This window comes from Ochotona curzoniae, unplaced genomic scaffold (assembly GCF_017591425.1).
Source record: "Ochotona curzoniae isolate NIBS_2020 unplaced genomic scaffold, NIBS_Ocur_1.0 contig_43, whole genome shotgun sequence".
Taxonomy (NCBI): Eukaryota; Metazoa; Chordata; class Mammalia; order Lagomorpha; family Ochotonidae; genus Ochotona; species Ochotona curzoniae.
This window is the reverse complement of record NW_024466218.1, coordinates 21,251,712-21,265,289: the sequence shown is the minus strand read 5'-3', so window position 1 is coordinate 21,265,289 and position 13,578 is coordinate 21,251,712. Positions and strand designations below refer to the sequence as shown.

The 13,578-nt window shown below is 42.6% G+C and overlaps 1 protein-coding gene across 1 annotated transcript in view; it reads left to right on the top strand.

Annotated features, from left to right (window-relative positions):
* ACAA2 (acetyl-CoA acyltransferase 2) overlaps window positions 1-13,327 on the top strand; it is a 28,853-nt gene extending 15,526 nt beyond the window's left edge. Inside the window, exons 6-10 of the mRNA XM_040985000.1 lie at window positions 714-889; window positions 1,448-1,577; window positions 8,226-8,296; window positions 11,508-11,662; window positions 12,918-13,327. Of these exons, the coding sequence (XP_040840934.1) occupies window positions 714-889; window positions 1,448-1,577; window positions 8,226-8,296; window positions 11,508-11,662; window positions 12,918-13,002 (617 nt within the window). The 3' untranslated portion in view covers window positions 13,003-13,327. The remainder of the gene's footprint in view (window positions 1-713; window positions 890-1,447; window positions 1,578-8,225; window positions 8,297-11,507; window positions 11,663-12,917) is intronic.
* The last annotated feature ends 251 nt before the right edge of the window (window positions 13,328-13,578 follow it).

The window sequence follows — 13,578 nt, the reverse complement described above, 5'->3', positions numbered from 1 at the left end:
CATTTCCAAGGGATCAGAAGGCCAGAGCTGAGCTGACCTCTTCTGGCTTTCCGTGTCCTAGTGCAGTGACCCCAGAAGAATAAGGTTGGAGAGCCAGAGTTGTCAGTCCAGTTTCTAATTCTGCCCTCTACAAGCTGTCTGACCTCACTTAAGACATTTGTTCATTGGGCATCTAGAAAGTAGGTAACATTATTTGCCTTAGAAAACCAAGTGACGGCAGATAAGGGAAGTATTTTGCCAACTGCATATTGATATCAAAAATTAACATGATGCTATTCCTGATTTATCTTATTCCTAAAGGTACAGATTACTACTACAACCCAAGCTCATTTAATTTTTGTGGTTGCCAATGGCTGTTAATTTTCTGTCATATTACCTAGTACCATAGACAACTTGGCAACTTTTTATTTGTTTCTTATCTCACACAAAAAGGTTTAGAAACATGAAATCCATTTGTTTAGCACTACATCCATAGATAATAAATAGTACTCACAGCCTAGCAGTACTTTGTCCAAAAAAAAAATGCAGTCAACAATCAAAAGTATTATTGCTTTAAAAGGTACAAAATGTACCTGCATCCATGCATGACAGTGTATTAAATTGCACAGTAGAGCAGGAAAGACAAGTTGTGTAAGTGACAAAGTAAATATGGGTAAAGGATATGCCAGAGATTAAAGAATAAGGTCTCCTTTCTTCTCTCTCTGTTGTTGCAGCTCATGATGCTGGCTACTTTAATGAGGAGATGGTACCGATTGAGGTGAAGACAAGGAAAGGAAAACAGACCATGCAAGTAGATGAGCATCCTCGGCCCGATACAACCATGGAAGATCTACAGAAACTTCCACCAGTGTTCAAGAAAGATGGTGTCGTCACTGCAGGAAATGCTTCGGTTGGTGTCACCACCCAGCTGGGCTTGATATCTCGCCAGTGTGTTCCATGTGCAGTGGCTAAGCGAGGTCTTTTAGATACTTTGCATGCTGATTCCTGTTTATTTAGCTTAAGCTAGTAGGGTTCATATTCTATTACGTAGGTTTTTCATAGTACAACACAACGTGCTATAGCTAGAGCCTTTATGCTGATCTGATTTCTTTGTCTTTTTCAGATTGTCACAAAGGAACCTATTAGATTTATTATTTTGGTTTTCATATTTTTTTCTTCCTTGTATACATAGTTCATCAGATTTCTTTTTGTAGCTACCCACATTTTGGTACGAGACTTTCTCTGACATATTTTCCCATAGTGAGGTGGCATTTGGTATCTAAAATAATCCACTTGCTCCACCAGAGTTCCAGTAGTACTACTTGCTGTAGTACTGCTAGAGTGCTACTGCTCATTTTCTGCTGCCAGATTCCTACTGCCACTCCTTGACAGGTGGTATGCCATTACCTCAAACTCTGATGACCTGGATTCCTGTATCCCTTAGCTAACCCATGTTTTTGTTCTCAAGGGAGTATGTGACGGTGCTGGAGCAGTAATCCTGGCTAGTGAAGATGCTGTCAAAAAACACAACCTCACACCACTGGCCAGAGTGGTGAGCTACTTTACCACTGGATGTGATCCTACTATCATGGGCATTGGTAAGTTTCTGGTGGCATGGTGGCTGTGCTCTGTTTTTGGAGATGAATCTTCTTTGGCATGCAGAGTCCTAAAAAAGCAACCAAACCAGGGTCCCTGGTGGAACAGGGAGGTGGGTAAGCAGTCATTGAAAGTTATCGTCTTTATGAAGAATTGTCCTCCATGCAGTGTGACAGCCAAGACCTAGTAAGTTCCAGGAAGTGGCACTAATTTTGTGAAATAAAAACTGTAGCCTGGGGAGTTTCTGGCAAAATTGTAAGCCAGTAAGTAATGGATCCCAGGAGGTGACTCCAGATCTAATTCATTGTTTTCACTATGAGTTAGATGCTTTGTCTCAGGAAGTCTCAGTAATCCTCCCCTGGTTCGCCTAAGGCTTGTTAACACAATGAGTCATTGCAATCAGTTGTCTAGATTAGCAAAGTACTAACTGGACACGGTTTGGAACTTGCCATAAACAGGCTCTCATATACTCATAGTCATGGCTTGGAAAATAGGAATTAGAAGTGGAACAAAGGGCTTTTTTTGCTGGATGCAGTCCTAGGACCTGCAAATGATGCTTAATTTCCAAGGTGCCTGTTATCATTTTCTACAGGAATAGCTTCCAATTAGGGAAGTCGGTTACACTCTGCTCCTTATGTCAGTTAAATTGGTACTCAGGGGCTTTGGCCTCTCCCTCGGTCTGACAGCCTCCCTGCCAAGGAAGAGCCTTCCCTGGATATAGATTTCAGGTTCAGGATAGGACACAGGGTTTTCTATGAGCTTCTGCCTTTTCTAATTGAAGCGGGTTCCAAGATAGAGGGAGGATAATGTGTACTGAGCTGCGTCTAGGAGCACCTCAGTGAGAGTCCATCCTCCAGTAAGTGTCTGCACCCAACTGGCATGGCGGTAACCCCAACTGTATCCTCTGTCATGTCCCTCAGAGAAGAAGCACCTTTCACTGTGTCTCACATTCTTGTCAGCAAGAACTGTTTGATGGGGCCAGCATGAGGCATGGAAAATTGAACTGCCACTTAAAATAATGGCAACACATATTGAAGCTCCAGTTGGAGTCTTGGCTGCTGTGCCTCTGATCTAGCTTGTGGCTAATGTGCCTAGGAAAGCAGTGGAGGATGGTGCCAGTGCCTGGGTCATGCCACCCAAATAGGGACCCAGGTGGAACTACTGGTTCCTGCCATTTGGCCTGACTCAGCCATTTGAGTAATGAACCAGGAGATGGAAGATCTCTCTCTCCCCTCCCCCCCCCCACTGTCTCTTCCCCTTTCAAATAAATAAATACATTTTTAATTTAAAAAAAAAAGTTGATAAAAACAACATTTTTTTCTGTTACAGTCTTACAAACTTATTTCAGCTACTTGCTATTGGCAAAATATAGCTTCTGTCTTAGAAATGAAAGATAGCTTGAAAACATAACCATCTCAAGATTTATATGGCATTTGTTATTTCTCTGTCTTAGCAGCAGTTCCCAGCCCCAAATGGCCATGATAGCCCTCCCGTAACTCCACCCAGTTTCTGTCAATCTACAGTAGAGTCCAAGAATAGGGTTTTTCTTCGAAATACCTAGATACTTTTGATGAATAATCCAATTTAGCGGTTAGAAATAGCAGTTAGTGAGCCCACTGTGGTAGCCTAGTGACTAAACTCTTCGCCTTGCACATGCCAGGATCCCATATGGGCATTGGATAGTATTCCGGCGGCCCCGCTTCCCATCCAGTTCCCTGCTTGTGGCCTGGAAAAGCAGTTGAGAACAGCCCAACACCTTGGGACCCTGCACCCTCTTGGGAGACCCGGAAGAAGCTCCTGGCTCTTGATTTCAGATCAGCTTAGCTTCAGTCATTGCAGCCACTTGGGGAGTGAATCAGCAGAAAGAAAATTTTCTCTCTCTGTCTCTTCTCTCTATATCTGATTTTCCAATTTAAAAAATAAAAGATTTTTTTTTAACAAAGAAGAATAGCAGTTAGTTCATAGTTCTTTCTCACTTTGACTTCATTTACTAGGTTCTGACAAATTAGCATAGGAAGAAGGAAGCAAAACACAGCATTCCTTCCTTTTTTCCCCATGCCTGGGTGTTTGCCTTGTGGTGCAGTGAATGCTACTGTAGAAGGTTGTCTTTCTTCCTCAGCTGGAAGAGAGCTGCATGTGTGCCCAGTGTCCGATGGCTCCTAGAGGCTTGGCTCTCAGGTGCAGAAGCAGAGAGAGCAGGTGGTTGAGTATCTGGTAGGCAATGACTTCTCAGTTCTGCAGCTCTCTAGCCTACAGCATCCTTATTCCTGCCACAAGAGAACTGGGACTTAAAGAACACAGGTGGCACTGAAGAAGGTCACAGTCGTAGAGACAGTGCTCCCTGCCACTCCTCAGGGTTCAGCAAGTGAGACTGGGTGGGCTCTGAAGCCTCTGTGGGACCAGCTCTGGCTGCCTGTGTAACTGAGCTTCATTTACCGAATGGATCCCAGTGCTGGAAAAGGCCAAACCCTAACCCAGGCACTTCAGACCAGAAACTCAAAGCTCAGAGAAGTGCCCAACATCCCCTAGCTGTTAGTGGTAGGAGCTGGAACTAGATATGTCTCTTTTTCTTTTTCTTTCTTTCCTTTTTTTTTTGTTGTTGTTGTTGTTGTTGTTGTTGTTGTAAAAGCAGATTTCAGAGAGGAGAGAGATACAGAGAAAGATCACCTGTCCACTGGTTCACTGCCCACATGGCCACATTGAATGGAGCTGAGCTATCCAAAGCCAGGAGCCTCATCTCCTCTGGGTCTCCCACATGGGTGCAGGGTCCCAACGCTTTGGGCCATCATCGACTGCTTTCCAAGACACAAGCAGGGAGCTGGATGGGAAGTTGAGTAGCCAGGACATGAACAAAGGCCCATACATGTGTCTCCTTTTGCTCGTGAGAACGCTAAGCCTTCCTGCTACCTGGTGAATAGCAGCATGGTGTGGAAAGGCTCCTTAAAGAGTCAGGTTGTTGCCAACCACGTTGTTGCACTTGACTGCAGTGATTCTCAGTTCACCTGGGCATGTCGAGTCCTGCTTGCTGTGTTGGTAAGATCAGCAAGTATGTACCATGTCTTCATCAGCTTCCTGTTCTTTGTGTCTTTCGCCATTGTAGGACTGTGTACTCCTGACCATTGATTACCTGGTGCTTTATGCATGACCACCCACCCATCTTTTCTTTGCCTTAGCCACTCAAGGAGAATGGGGAATTAGGGTCTGTATTAACTTAATATCCATTAGAACTGGCACTTTAAGTTGGAATTAGGTGATCCTAATTAGTAAGCAGACTTACCTCGGGATGTTTTAACTGGTGGACAAAATCTCATAACATCTGTTTGTATTGCATTCAGCTTTTCATGTGACAGCCCAGCTCCCATTAACCATGCTATCTCACTGCAGAGTGACCCACTTGAATTCAAAATATCCCACCTGTTTTTCTTTGTAATTTTGTTCGCTAAAAACAAAGCAGATAATATCCACCCCAATTTTTTCCCCTATTTAAGAAAAAGATTCCAATTTAAATAAAAAATTATGAGCTATATTAACTGTCATTGTCAATTTCAGAAAATTAGGAGCCAGTATTTTTTTTCAGAAGTCTTACTAGGAGGGCTTGTACTTCTTGAATTGGGTCATGTTATATTTAAACTCACTGTCTACCATTTGAGTTCTAGTATCTCCTAACTTTAGTTATCTTTTTCTAAAGTGCCTCACAGCTTCCCATCTTGTGATGCCTATGGAAATACAGCTGTTTTTATTGTTGTTGTTTGTTTTTTCTTTAATTTTGACATTCTTTACATAGTTAATTAGGGCAAAAGGGTTCAAGGGCTACAGGAAAGTGGGTAAGTTTATTATTTCCACATTGTTTTTGTCTTATGTGTGGGGTAAAGAGGGAGATAAAGGGAGAAACCCCACCCAGTCTCCCACTCATCCCAGGTCCCTGATGTGGGGCATGCTCCGAGGGTCTTTCTCAAGTGGTTTTGATAGTTCTGAATTTTTTTTTCTCAGCATTATATTCACATTGGATAATTTAATAACTACATAGTCATTCTTTGGGATTCAATCATTGCATTGTTCACTCTCACTTTGAAATCCAGGACATTTTCTGTCAGTTCTCTTAACACTCACAGTTTGTCTTTTTCAATTTAAGGAAAAGGTACCCTACCTCCTTTGTTAAAATTATGGCCTGCTTTATTCTTTTTTTTTTCTTTTAAAGATTTATTTTTATTATTTTTTCATTGGAAAGGCGGATATACAGAGAGGAGAGACAGAGAGGAAGATCTCCCGTCCGATGATTCACTCCCCAAGTGAGCGCAACAGGCTGATACTATGCCGATCCAAAGCCAGGAGCCTCTTCCGGGTCTCCCACACGGGTGCAGGTTCCCAAAGCTTTGGGCTGTCCTCAACTGCTTTCCCAGGCCACAGGCAGGGAGCTGGAAGGGAAGCGGGGCTGCCGGGATTAGAACCGGTGCCCATATGGGATCCCGGGCGTGCAAGGCGAGGACCTTTAACCACTTGCGCCACTGCGCCGGGCCCGGCCTGCTTTATTCTTAAAGGATTTGGTATTTTGTTTGGTAATCAGGTATCTGTAACAGAAGAAAATCATTCCTATAATACATTGACACTCTATACCTCCACTGTGAAAGATAATTCTGCATTTTCAGAAAAACTCCAAGTAAAATGATCTTATCCCTGACCCACAGCATTCATCAAAATTGCTTCCAGGATTTCGACACATTACAAAATCTGATAGTAATCAAGTCCTTTGTTTAAAACAGTTCTGAATTGCTGCCAATCTTGCCATTCCAAGCACAGTGAGGTTACTGAAAAATCCACTGATTGACATAGTCCATCTTAGAGTCTCCGTTTGCCCAGTTTTTCACTGCCAACATATGGCTGAGGTGGTTGATTGACTTGTTCTGTCCTCTGTCTTTTCATGGTTAGGATTCTGAGTGCAGCAGTTCGATTGGGGAGATCCCCAAGGAAGCTTTGTCTGAGGTTTTCTCAGACCAGATTCCTGTGTGTACTAGCAAGTACAGGGCTCAGTACAGTCCATCAACCCGATCAGCTGGTGGTTGCAATTGTTGGGTCGGTTCTGTTTCCAGCACTGTCTTCCACTGGAACCAATGGGTGTTGCAAACCAGCCTGATTCTACCCAGCATACACTCTGCCCTCACGTAAACCAGTGGGAGCTGCAGCCTAGTCAGAGCGACCCAGAATAACCCCCACCAGGCCCGCCCCCTATCCTGGTTTGCCAGTATGTGCAGCAGACTAGTCCAGTCTGTCCCATATCCCATTCAGTTCCCATACATGACAGTGGGCATTGAAGCCTAGTTCAACCAAGCAGCCCGACTACCCAGGTAACACACATGCTTTTGGGTGCCTTTCTGTCTAGCCACCCCAGCCCCTGTCCTGGTTTTTGTGCCCTCCAGTGGGAATGGTAACCCAAGGAGGAACCCATTATTTCCCTTCTAGGCCACTCATACTCCTGGATTATGCACTCTCCAGGTGGTTCTGCAATGTAAATTGACAGAATTAGCCCCCAGTGCCAACTTCTGCCAGCTGATGCTGTGGCTAAGCCCAACCATGTTTGTTTTTAATCCAAATGGATCTGACAGTTCAACATGTAGCCACATGTGGTGTGTCTTGTAGGAGGGCAGTCAGTCTGCTGAGCCATTCAGTGTCAAGTATAATGTGTCTGTGAAATCCCACAGTGACTCCTCTGGCTGTTGAGATCTTAATTGCTCTTTATGGTAGAACCTTCCATGAGTCTCTTACCTGCAGTTTAACAGTAAAAATAGCATAGCATGTTGATCCCATTTTCTTACTTCTTTTTTTAATAATTATTATCATTTTATGATACAGTTCCATAGGCTCTAGGATTTCCTTTACTTCCTCCTCAAGACCCCTCCCCCACACTGAGTTCCCCTATATTATTACTATAGTATAGTTCTTCAAAAACAGTCATATGTCCATCATTGCAGGCATGGACAATGACAGAGAGTCCAGCATCTCCTATTGTCAATATATAGTTTACACTTTATTAGGAGTCCATCTTTGATCTGGAAGTGGGGATGCATACTGCATTGTATCCTTATATCTGTATATGCTAGTCTCCATTACATAGTTACTACACATCCCCTTAAATGAAAAGCCACGATACAAAATCAACAGCAGGAAGAAAAATAGAAATTTGCAACACCATGAAGTTAAATAACATGTTACTGGATATAATAGTCTTTATAACACAGTTACTGTATATCCCCTTAAATGAAAAGCCACAAAACAAAATCAACAACAGGAAGGAAACAGGAAATGAAAAATGCCATGAAGTTAAATAACTTGCTACTGAATGACTAATGTGTTGCTGAAGAAATGAAAAAGAAAATCAAGAACTTTCTTGAAGAAAATGATGTTACTGTATCTATGGGCCAGTGAAGAATTTAATGATAAAGAAAGTGTCTTGAAGAGATTAAACAAAAACAAACTAACAAAATCATCAAAACCCCTGTTTCTTTGTTGTCATACCACTTAATATGTGTTGTCAAGATAGCAATATTTATGGCTACTAATAACTCTCAGGTTTCTTCCTTGCTTATTTAGTAGAGAAAGAAAAGCTTGTTGAATAAGTGAAATGATCTTTATAAAAGTGTTTTATTCTTCTATAGGTCCTGTCCCTGCTATCGGTGGAGCCCTGAAGAAAGCAGGACTGAGTCTTAAGGACATGGACTTGGTGGAGGTAAATGTTCCTTTTTCACGTGAATGAACGACCCACTTTCATAGCCTGGATGGCTGTAGATTGACACCTTACAGTTCTTTCTGTTTCAATACTGTTAGCCTTTTCCAGGATGAACTTCTCTGTATTATCCTTGCATGCTTTATGTTGTTCATTTCCCCCACCCAATCAATATGCTTCCCTGGGAACAGGCATCCAGCCCAGCCTGAAGAAGCTGGTTAAGGTGCCATGTCCCCCGTCAGTCCTGGGCCCAGTGCCAAGCTGTGGCCATGCACTCCAGATTTCTGCAAGTATAGACCTTGGGAGACAGCAGTGATGTATCAAGCATTCGATTCCCTGCTACCCACATGGGAGGTCTGGCTTGATTCCTCATCCCATCTTTGGTCCAGGCCACCCCAAGCTGTCTTGGACATTTAGGAAATGAATCAGCAGTTGCGAGCTAGTTCCCTCCCTCTCTGGCCTGCTCTCACCCTGTATTCTCAAATAAATGAAAATTTAAAAATACTTTAAAAGATGTTTTCCTTACATGTGCAGTTCAAAGCCAATCTTGCTTACTAAAATGTGGAAGCTTCTTGGAAGTTAATAGAACTACACTACAGTTTAGAATGCTAATACCCCTGTTGAATGTTCTATAAAGTGGGAGAGAAGAAAGAACACTATTTTATAAACTCAAAAAGTGTACGTAAATTGACCTAATAGGGCGGGCATTTGGCACTGCTGTATAGTTGCTGTGTGGGACTCCAGCATCCATTTTGCAGAGCCTGGTTCGAGCCCTGGCTCCTCTGCTTTCTAGCTTCCTTCTGTTGTGCACTCTGGTAGGTAGCAGGTACAGACTCAAGTACCTGGGTCCATGTCACCCATGTGGGAAACTGAGGTTGATTGCTCCAGCCCTGCTGTTGCAGGCTTTTGAGGAGTGAACTAGCAGATGGAAGATTCTCTCTGTCTTTCTCTTTCTCTCTCACTGCCTTTCAAATAAAGTGAAAATGTGTTTTAAAATTGTTTTCTAAGAAGTAGAAAAACAGGTTCTATGCCTAGCCCTTCAAAAAATTATTCTTTTGAAGAAAGCATAATCTAAATAATGCCAAGTCCAGACATTTCTTACCATCTGCAAACATAGGCACCCCTCCCTTCAAACTCATTTTTGACTTTTATATCATAGTGTGGCTTGATTTTTGTCATAATTTTTGACACTGGGAGCTTGAATAAAAAAAAAATTATGTGAAAAAGAGTGTGTGTGCTCCCGTCTATAGGTTAACACTCAAAATGCCCATAGTGTACAGAACTGTGCACGCTGAAACCAGGAACTGGCCAGTCTAGGTCACCCTTGTGAATGGCAAAGATCCAAATGCTTTGGGCCATCACCTCTGTCTTCCCAGGGCACGCACTGGTAGGAACCTGGAATTGGGAGCAGAGCTGAAACTCAAACCCAAGCCCTTCAGCATGAGATACTTTTTAATAGCCAGGCCAACTGTTCAACCCTAGAAACTTAAGGTTATTGATGGTGGGATTTTTTTTTTTTAATGTTGATGTTATAACAAAAGTAGCTTGATCACTAAGCATAATTAAAACAGGTGGTAGAGAAGAAAGTACTTAAAGATGGACTGTATACCCTCCACATTTTGGAAGTATTTGGAAATTTTAGATAATTAAGCCTGTGCTACTTGATATTGGGAACTGATTAGTATACCAAAGGAAATCTAGTTTGAAGTGACAAAAGGGTAAAGATGTAACAGGTGTGTAATCGCCTCCATGGCCATCTACTGCCCAGAAAACCATGGTTTCTGACAAATTGTTTTATCTTTATTTCTCATATACCCCTAATAGACCATTGTTCACACCTGGGGTGGGGGAGGTAGGTGCTTAATGACCATATTTAGGTCCACAAATAAATCCCATTGAATTGAATGCTGTTGAAATACATCAATTATGCAAAACTGTTGGTGGTCATTTATAGATGTGTAAACATTCAAGGGCCTCACCACATAGCTTCCCTATGTTCAGAAGCCTTGTTTCACTCCTTATTCTGGAGAGTAGCTCTTTGAGCATCACTACAGAAGTAAAAAACATGTTTAGTAAGGCAAGGCATTGAGAGAGCACAAACTCTATGGTTACCATATTTTTAATCTATAAAATTCAAATGTTATAGTTATAAATGGTTATGGCTTTAATACATCATGTATAATAATACTTATATTATACAATTGTATAATAGTTTAGCTACATAATTTATCATCTAAATTTCATGTCTCTAAAATTCCTGATCTGAGATCATGAGATCATGTGAATATACAATACTGTAAGCTTGAAGATCATAGCCAGCCTTCATAATGACAATATGATACCTTTCAGTTCTGCTGCATTTTCAACCTAATAACCATTTGCTCTGTGTCTGGCTTTGAAAGTTTATTCTTTGTTCTCTCATCAGTTTTTGCTTGGAAGGATGGCTTCCAACAGCGGGTAATACTATAATAGCACCCACTTACTGACTACTTGTTCTTTATCAGGTAATACACTAGACACTTAATCCCCATGGATTCCAATTAACCTTGACAATGACTCAGCATGATACTCCAGTCACTATTAATTGTCAAGGATATAGGAGTATTTTTTTTTAAAGATTTATTTTTATTATTTTTTCATTGGAAAGGCGGATATACAGAGAGGAGAGACAGAGAGGAAGATCTCCCGTCCGATGATTCACTCCCCAAGTGAGCGCAACAGGCTGATACTATGCCGATCCAAAGCCAGGAGCCTCTTCCGGGTCTCCCACGCGGGTGCAGGTTCCCAAAGCTTTGGGCTGTCTTCAACTTTCCCAGGCCACAGGCAGGGAGCTGGAAGGGAAGCGGGGCTGCCGGGATTAGAACCGGTGCCCATATGGGATCCCGGGCGTGCAAGGCGAGGACCTTTAACCACTTGCGCCACTGCGCCGGGCCCAATATAGGAGTATTTAAGAGTTTAAGAAACAGGTATATAAATGATGCAGCTAAGATTTGAGCCATCCGCCCAACTTTATATCCTGTGGGCTTTTTCCAGTATCCCACTGCTTTAGCACATGTCCACTTAGAAGATAAGATAACTAAAGATTTCTTTTCTCCCACAGATACATCTAATTTAAAGTAGCAGTTGGTAATATTGACACGGAATCATTAAAGACAAGTTGAAAAACTTCATGAGGTCATTTTGAAAGTGTTAATTTTTATTTTCTTATTTGAAGGTGAATGAAGCCTTTGCTCCCCAGTACCTGGCTGTTCAGAACAGTTTAGATCTGGACCCAAGCAAAACCAATGTGAATGGAGGAGCCATTGCTTTGGGTCACCCATTGGCAAGCTCTGGTTCAAGAATTACTGCACACCTGGTTCATGAATTAAGGTATCTGCCAGAGATGGCCATGTTTCAGATTCGTTGTTTCTCATAGAAATGTCTAGATTTAGATTTCCCTCAGAACACTCTAGTGTTTTTCCTTCTCCTTCTATTCTTCTCTGTGATTCTTACCTGGAGAAAGGTGTATGGGCCATGTTTTGCAACCAGCCTTAGAGAAGAGGCGCCGTGACTGTGTTTGGGACCCAAGCTCCCTCTCATACTTACTCTGTGGCCACTCAACATGTGTTCCCAGAAGGACCAGGGTGTGTGTGCCCCTCCCTGGTGCTGGGACTGGGGCCCTGGCTCTCAGGACACTTGCACCATGAGCCTGCAACAGGAGTAACATGAACTTAGTGAAGAGAAAAGTCAGTGGGTGGTGATGCCATCATTTATGGAAACCAAGCAAGTGTCCATTTGACTTGGAGCTCTGTTTCTCCAGTCTTCCAGGAGGGATGGCCCATGTGTCCGACCCTCTTTGCTTCTGATAAAGGAGCTCTTCATCTTTCTCCTAGCAGGGTGTATTCTGGACCATCTGGCTCTGTCAATGGAAAAGTGCAAACAAAACCAATATGTTAGGTTGAAAAACCAAAATCAGACTCCAAGTCAGGCTAGAAATCATTGTCTTATATCACTTCATATTTCACAGAGTTAAAATGAGTGATTGGCATGTTCAAAAATAATTCCTGGGTTATTTTCTTAGAGTCATCATATTAGAAGTGTGGAATGAGAACAGATGATATTCTTAAGAGTCATTACTGTGAAAGAGACCTGAACTGTTTTTCAATTATCTTCCCAGTGATATCAACCAGTGTGTTGGCTATATTTATTCTGAGGCACCCTGAAAACCCAGGATTCTACAATTCAGAGACACTGTATGTCTCCCTTCCTCCCCTCTGCCCTATGTGTCTGGGGTGCCTCCTGTTCTTTCCACAGCACACCTGGGCCTATCTTCTCCTTTGGTTCCTCTCACCCTGAATCCCCACCTTTATTACGTTGCCTCCCTCTTCTGTGTTGCTCCACCTTTTTTTTCCTTATTAAAACTATTCAGCCTTCCAAATTCTTTTCACCTGTCATGACTACACTTGATCTAAGCCAAAAGGCTGAGAAGCGATCACCTGTCATGACTATAAGCTGGTATTGAGAATTGGAGAAGAGACTGAGAAGATAAACTGAAAGGGAATAAATAATATAGATGTGACTGTAACTAATACAATGAATTCTGTTCTTCATCAGAATAAATTTCAGCCACCCCTTGCTTTCTTAGGCGCCGAGGTGGAAAATATGCTGTGGGCTCGGCCTGCATTGGAGGCGGCCAAGGTATTGCAGTCATCATTCAGAACACAGCCTGAGAAGGAAGTGGAACCCATTGCACCCTGCTCCGAGGCCACAGGACAACAGGTGACCTTCAGAGCAGCTGCCACCGCTGACTGTGCCCTGCCCCTGAAGCAGTGATTAAGTTTACTCAACCCTTCACGAGGCAGAAATGCATTTTTATGGTGAATGAGAGACTGTGCCAAAGTAGGTCCTCTCCAATTCACACCAAATATCATGTAGTTCTGAACTAAAACTCAACTTTTATAATCTTAAAAATTTTATATCCTTGTCAAACAGCTGTCACATGTGCCTTAAATAATGGGATTACAAGGAAATTGAATAAATTGTGCCTTGACCTCAGCTCTCTTCCTGGCATTTGTTGTACTTGTAATTTTCTTTAGGCTGTAGTAAGCGTCACATCACCTGACTTTCTCATGTTAACTGATTACGAGCAAGCCTATGATTGAATGGCACTGCATGCCCTCTGCCTCCTTCACCATCCATCCAGAGCTCTCTATCTTGCAACACTGTAGCCATGCCCCATCACATGGCAACTCCACCTCTCTTTCTCCAGCTGCTGGCAGCTACCTTTGTGCCAACTGGCTCTATGA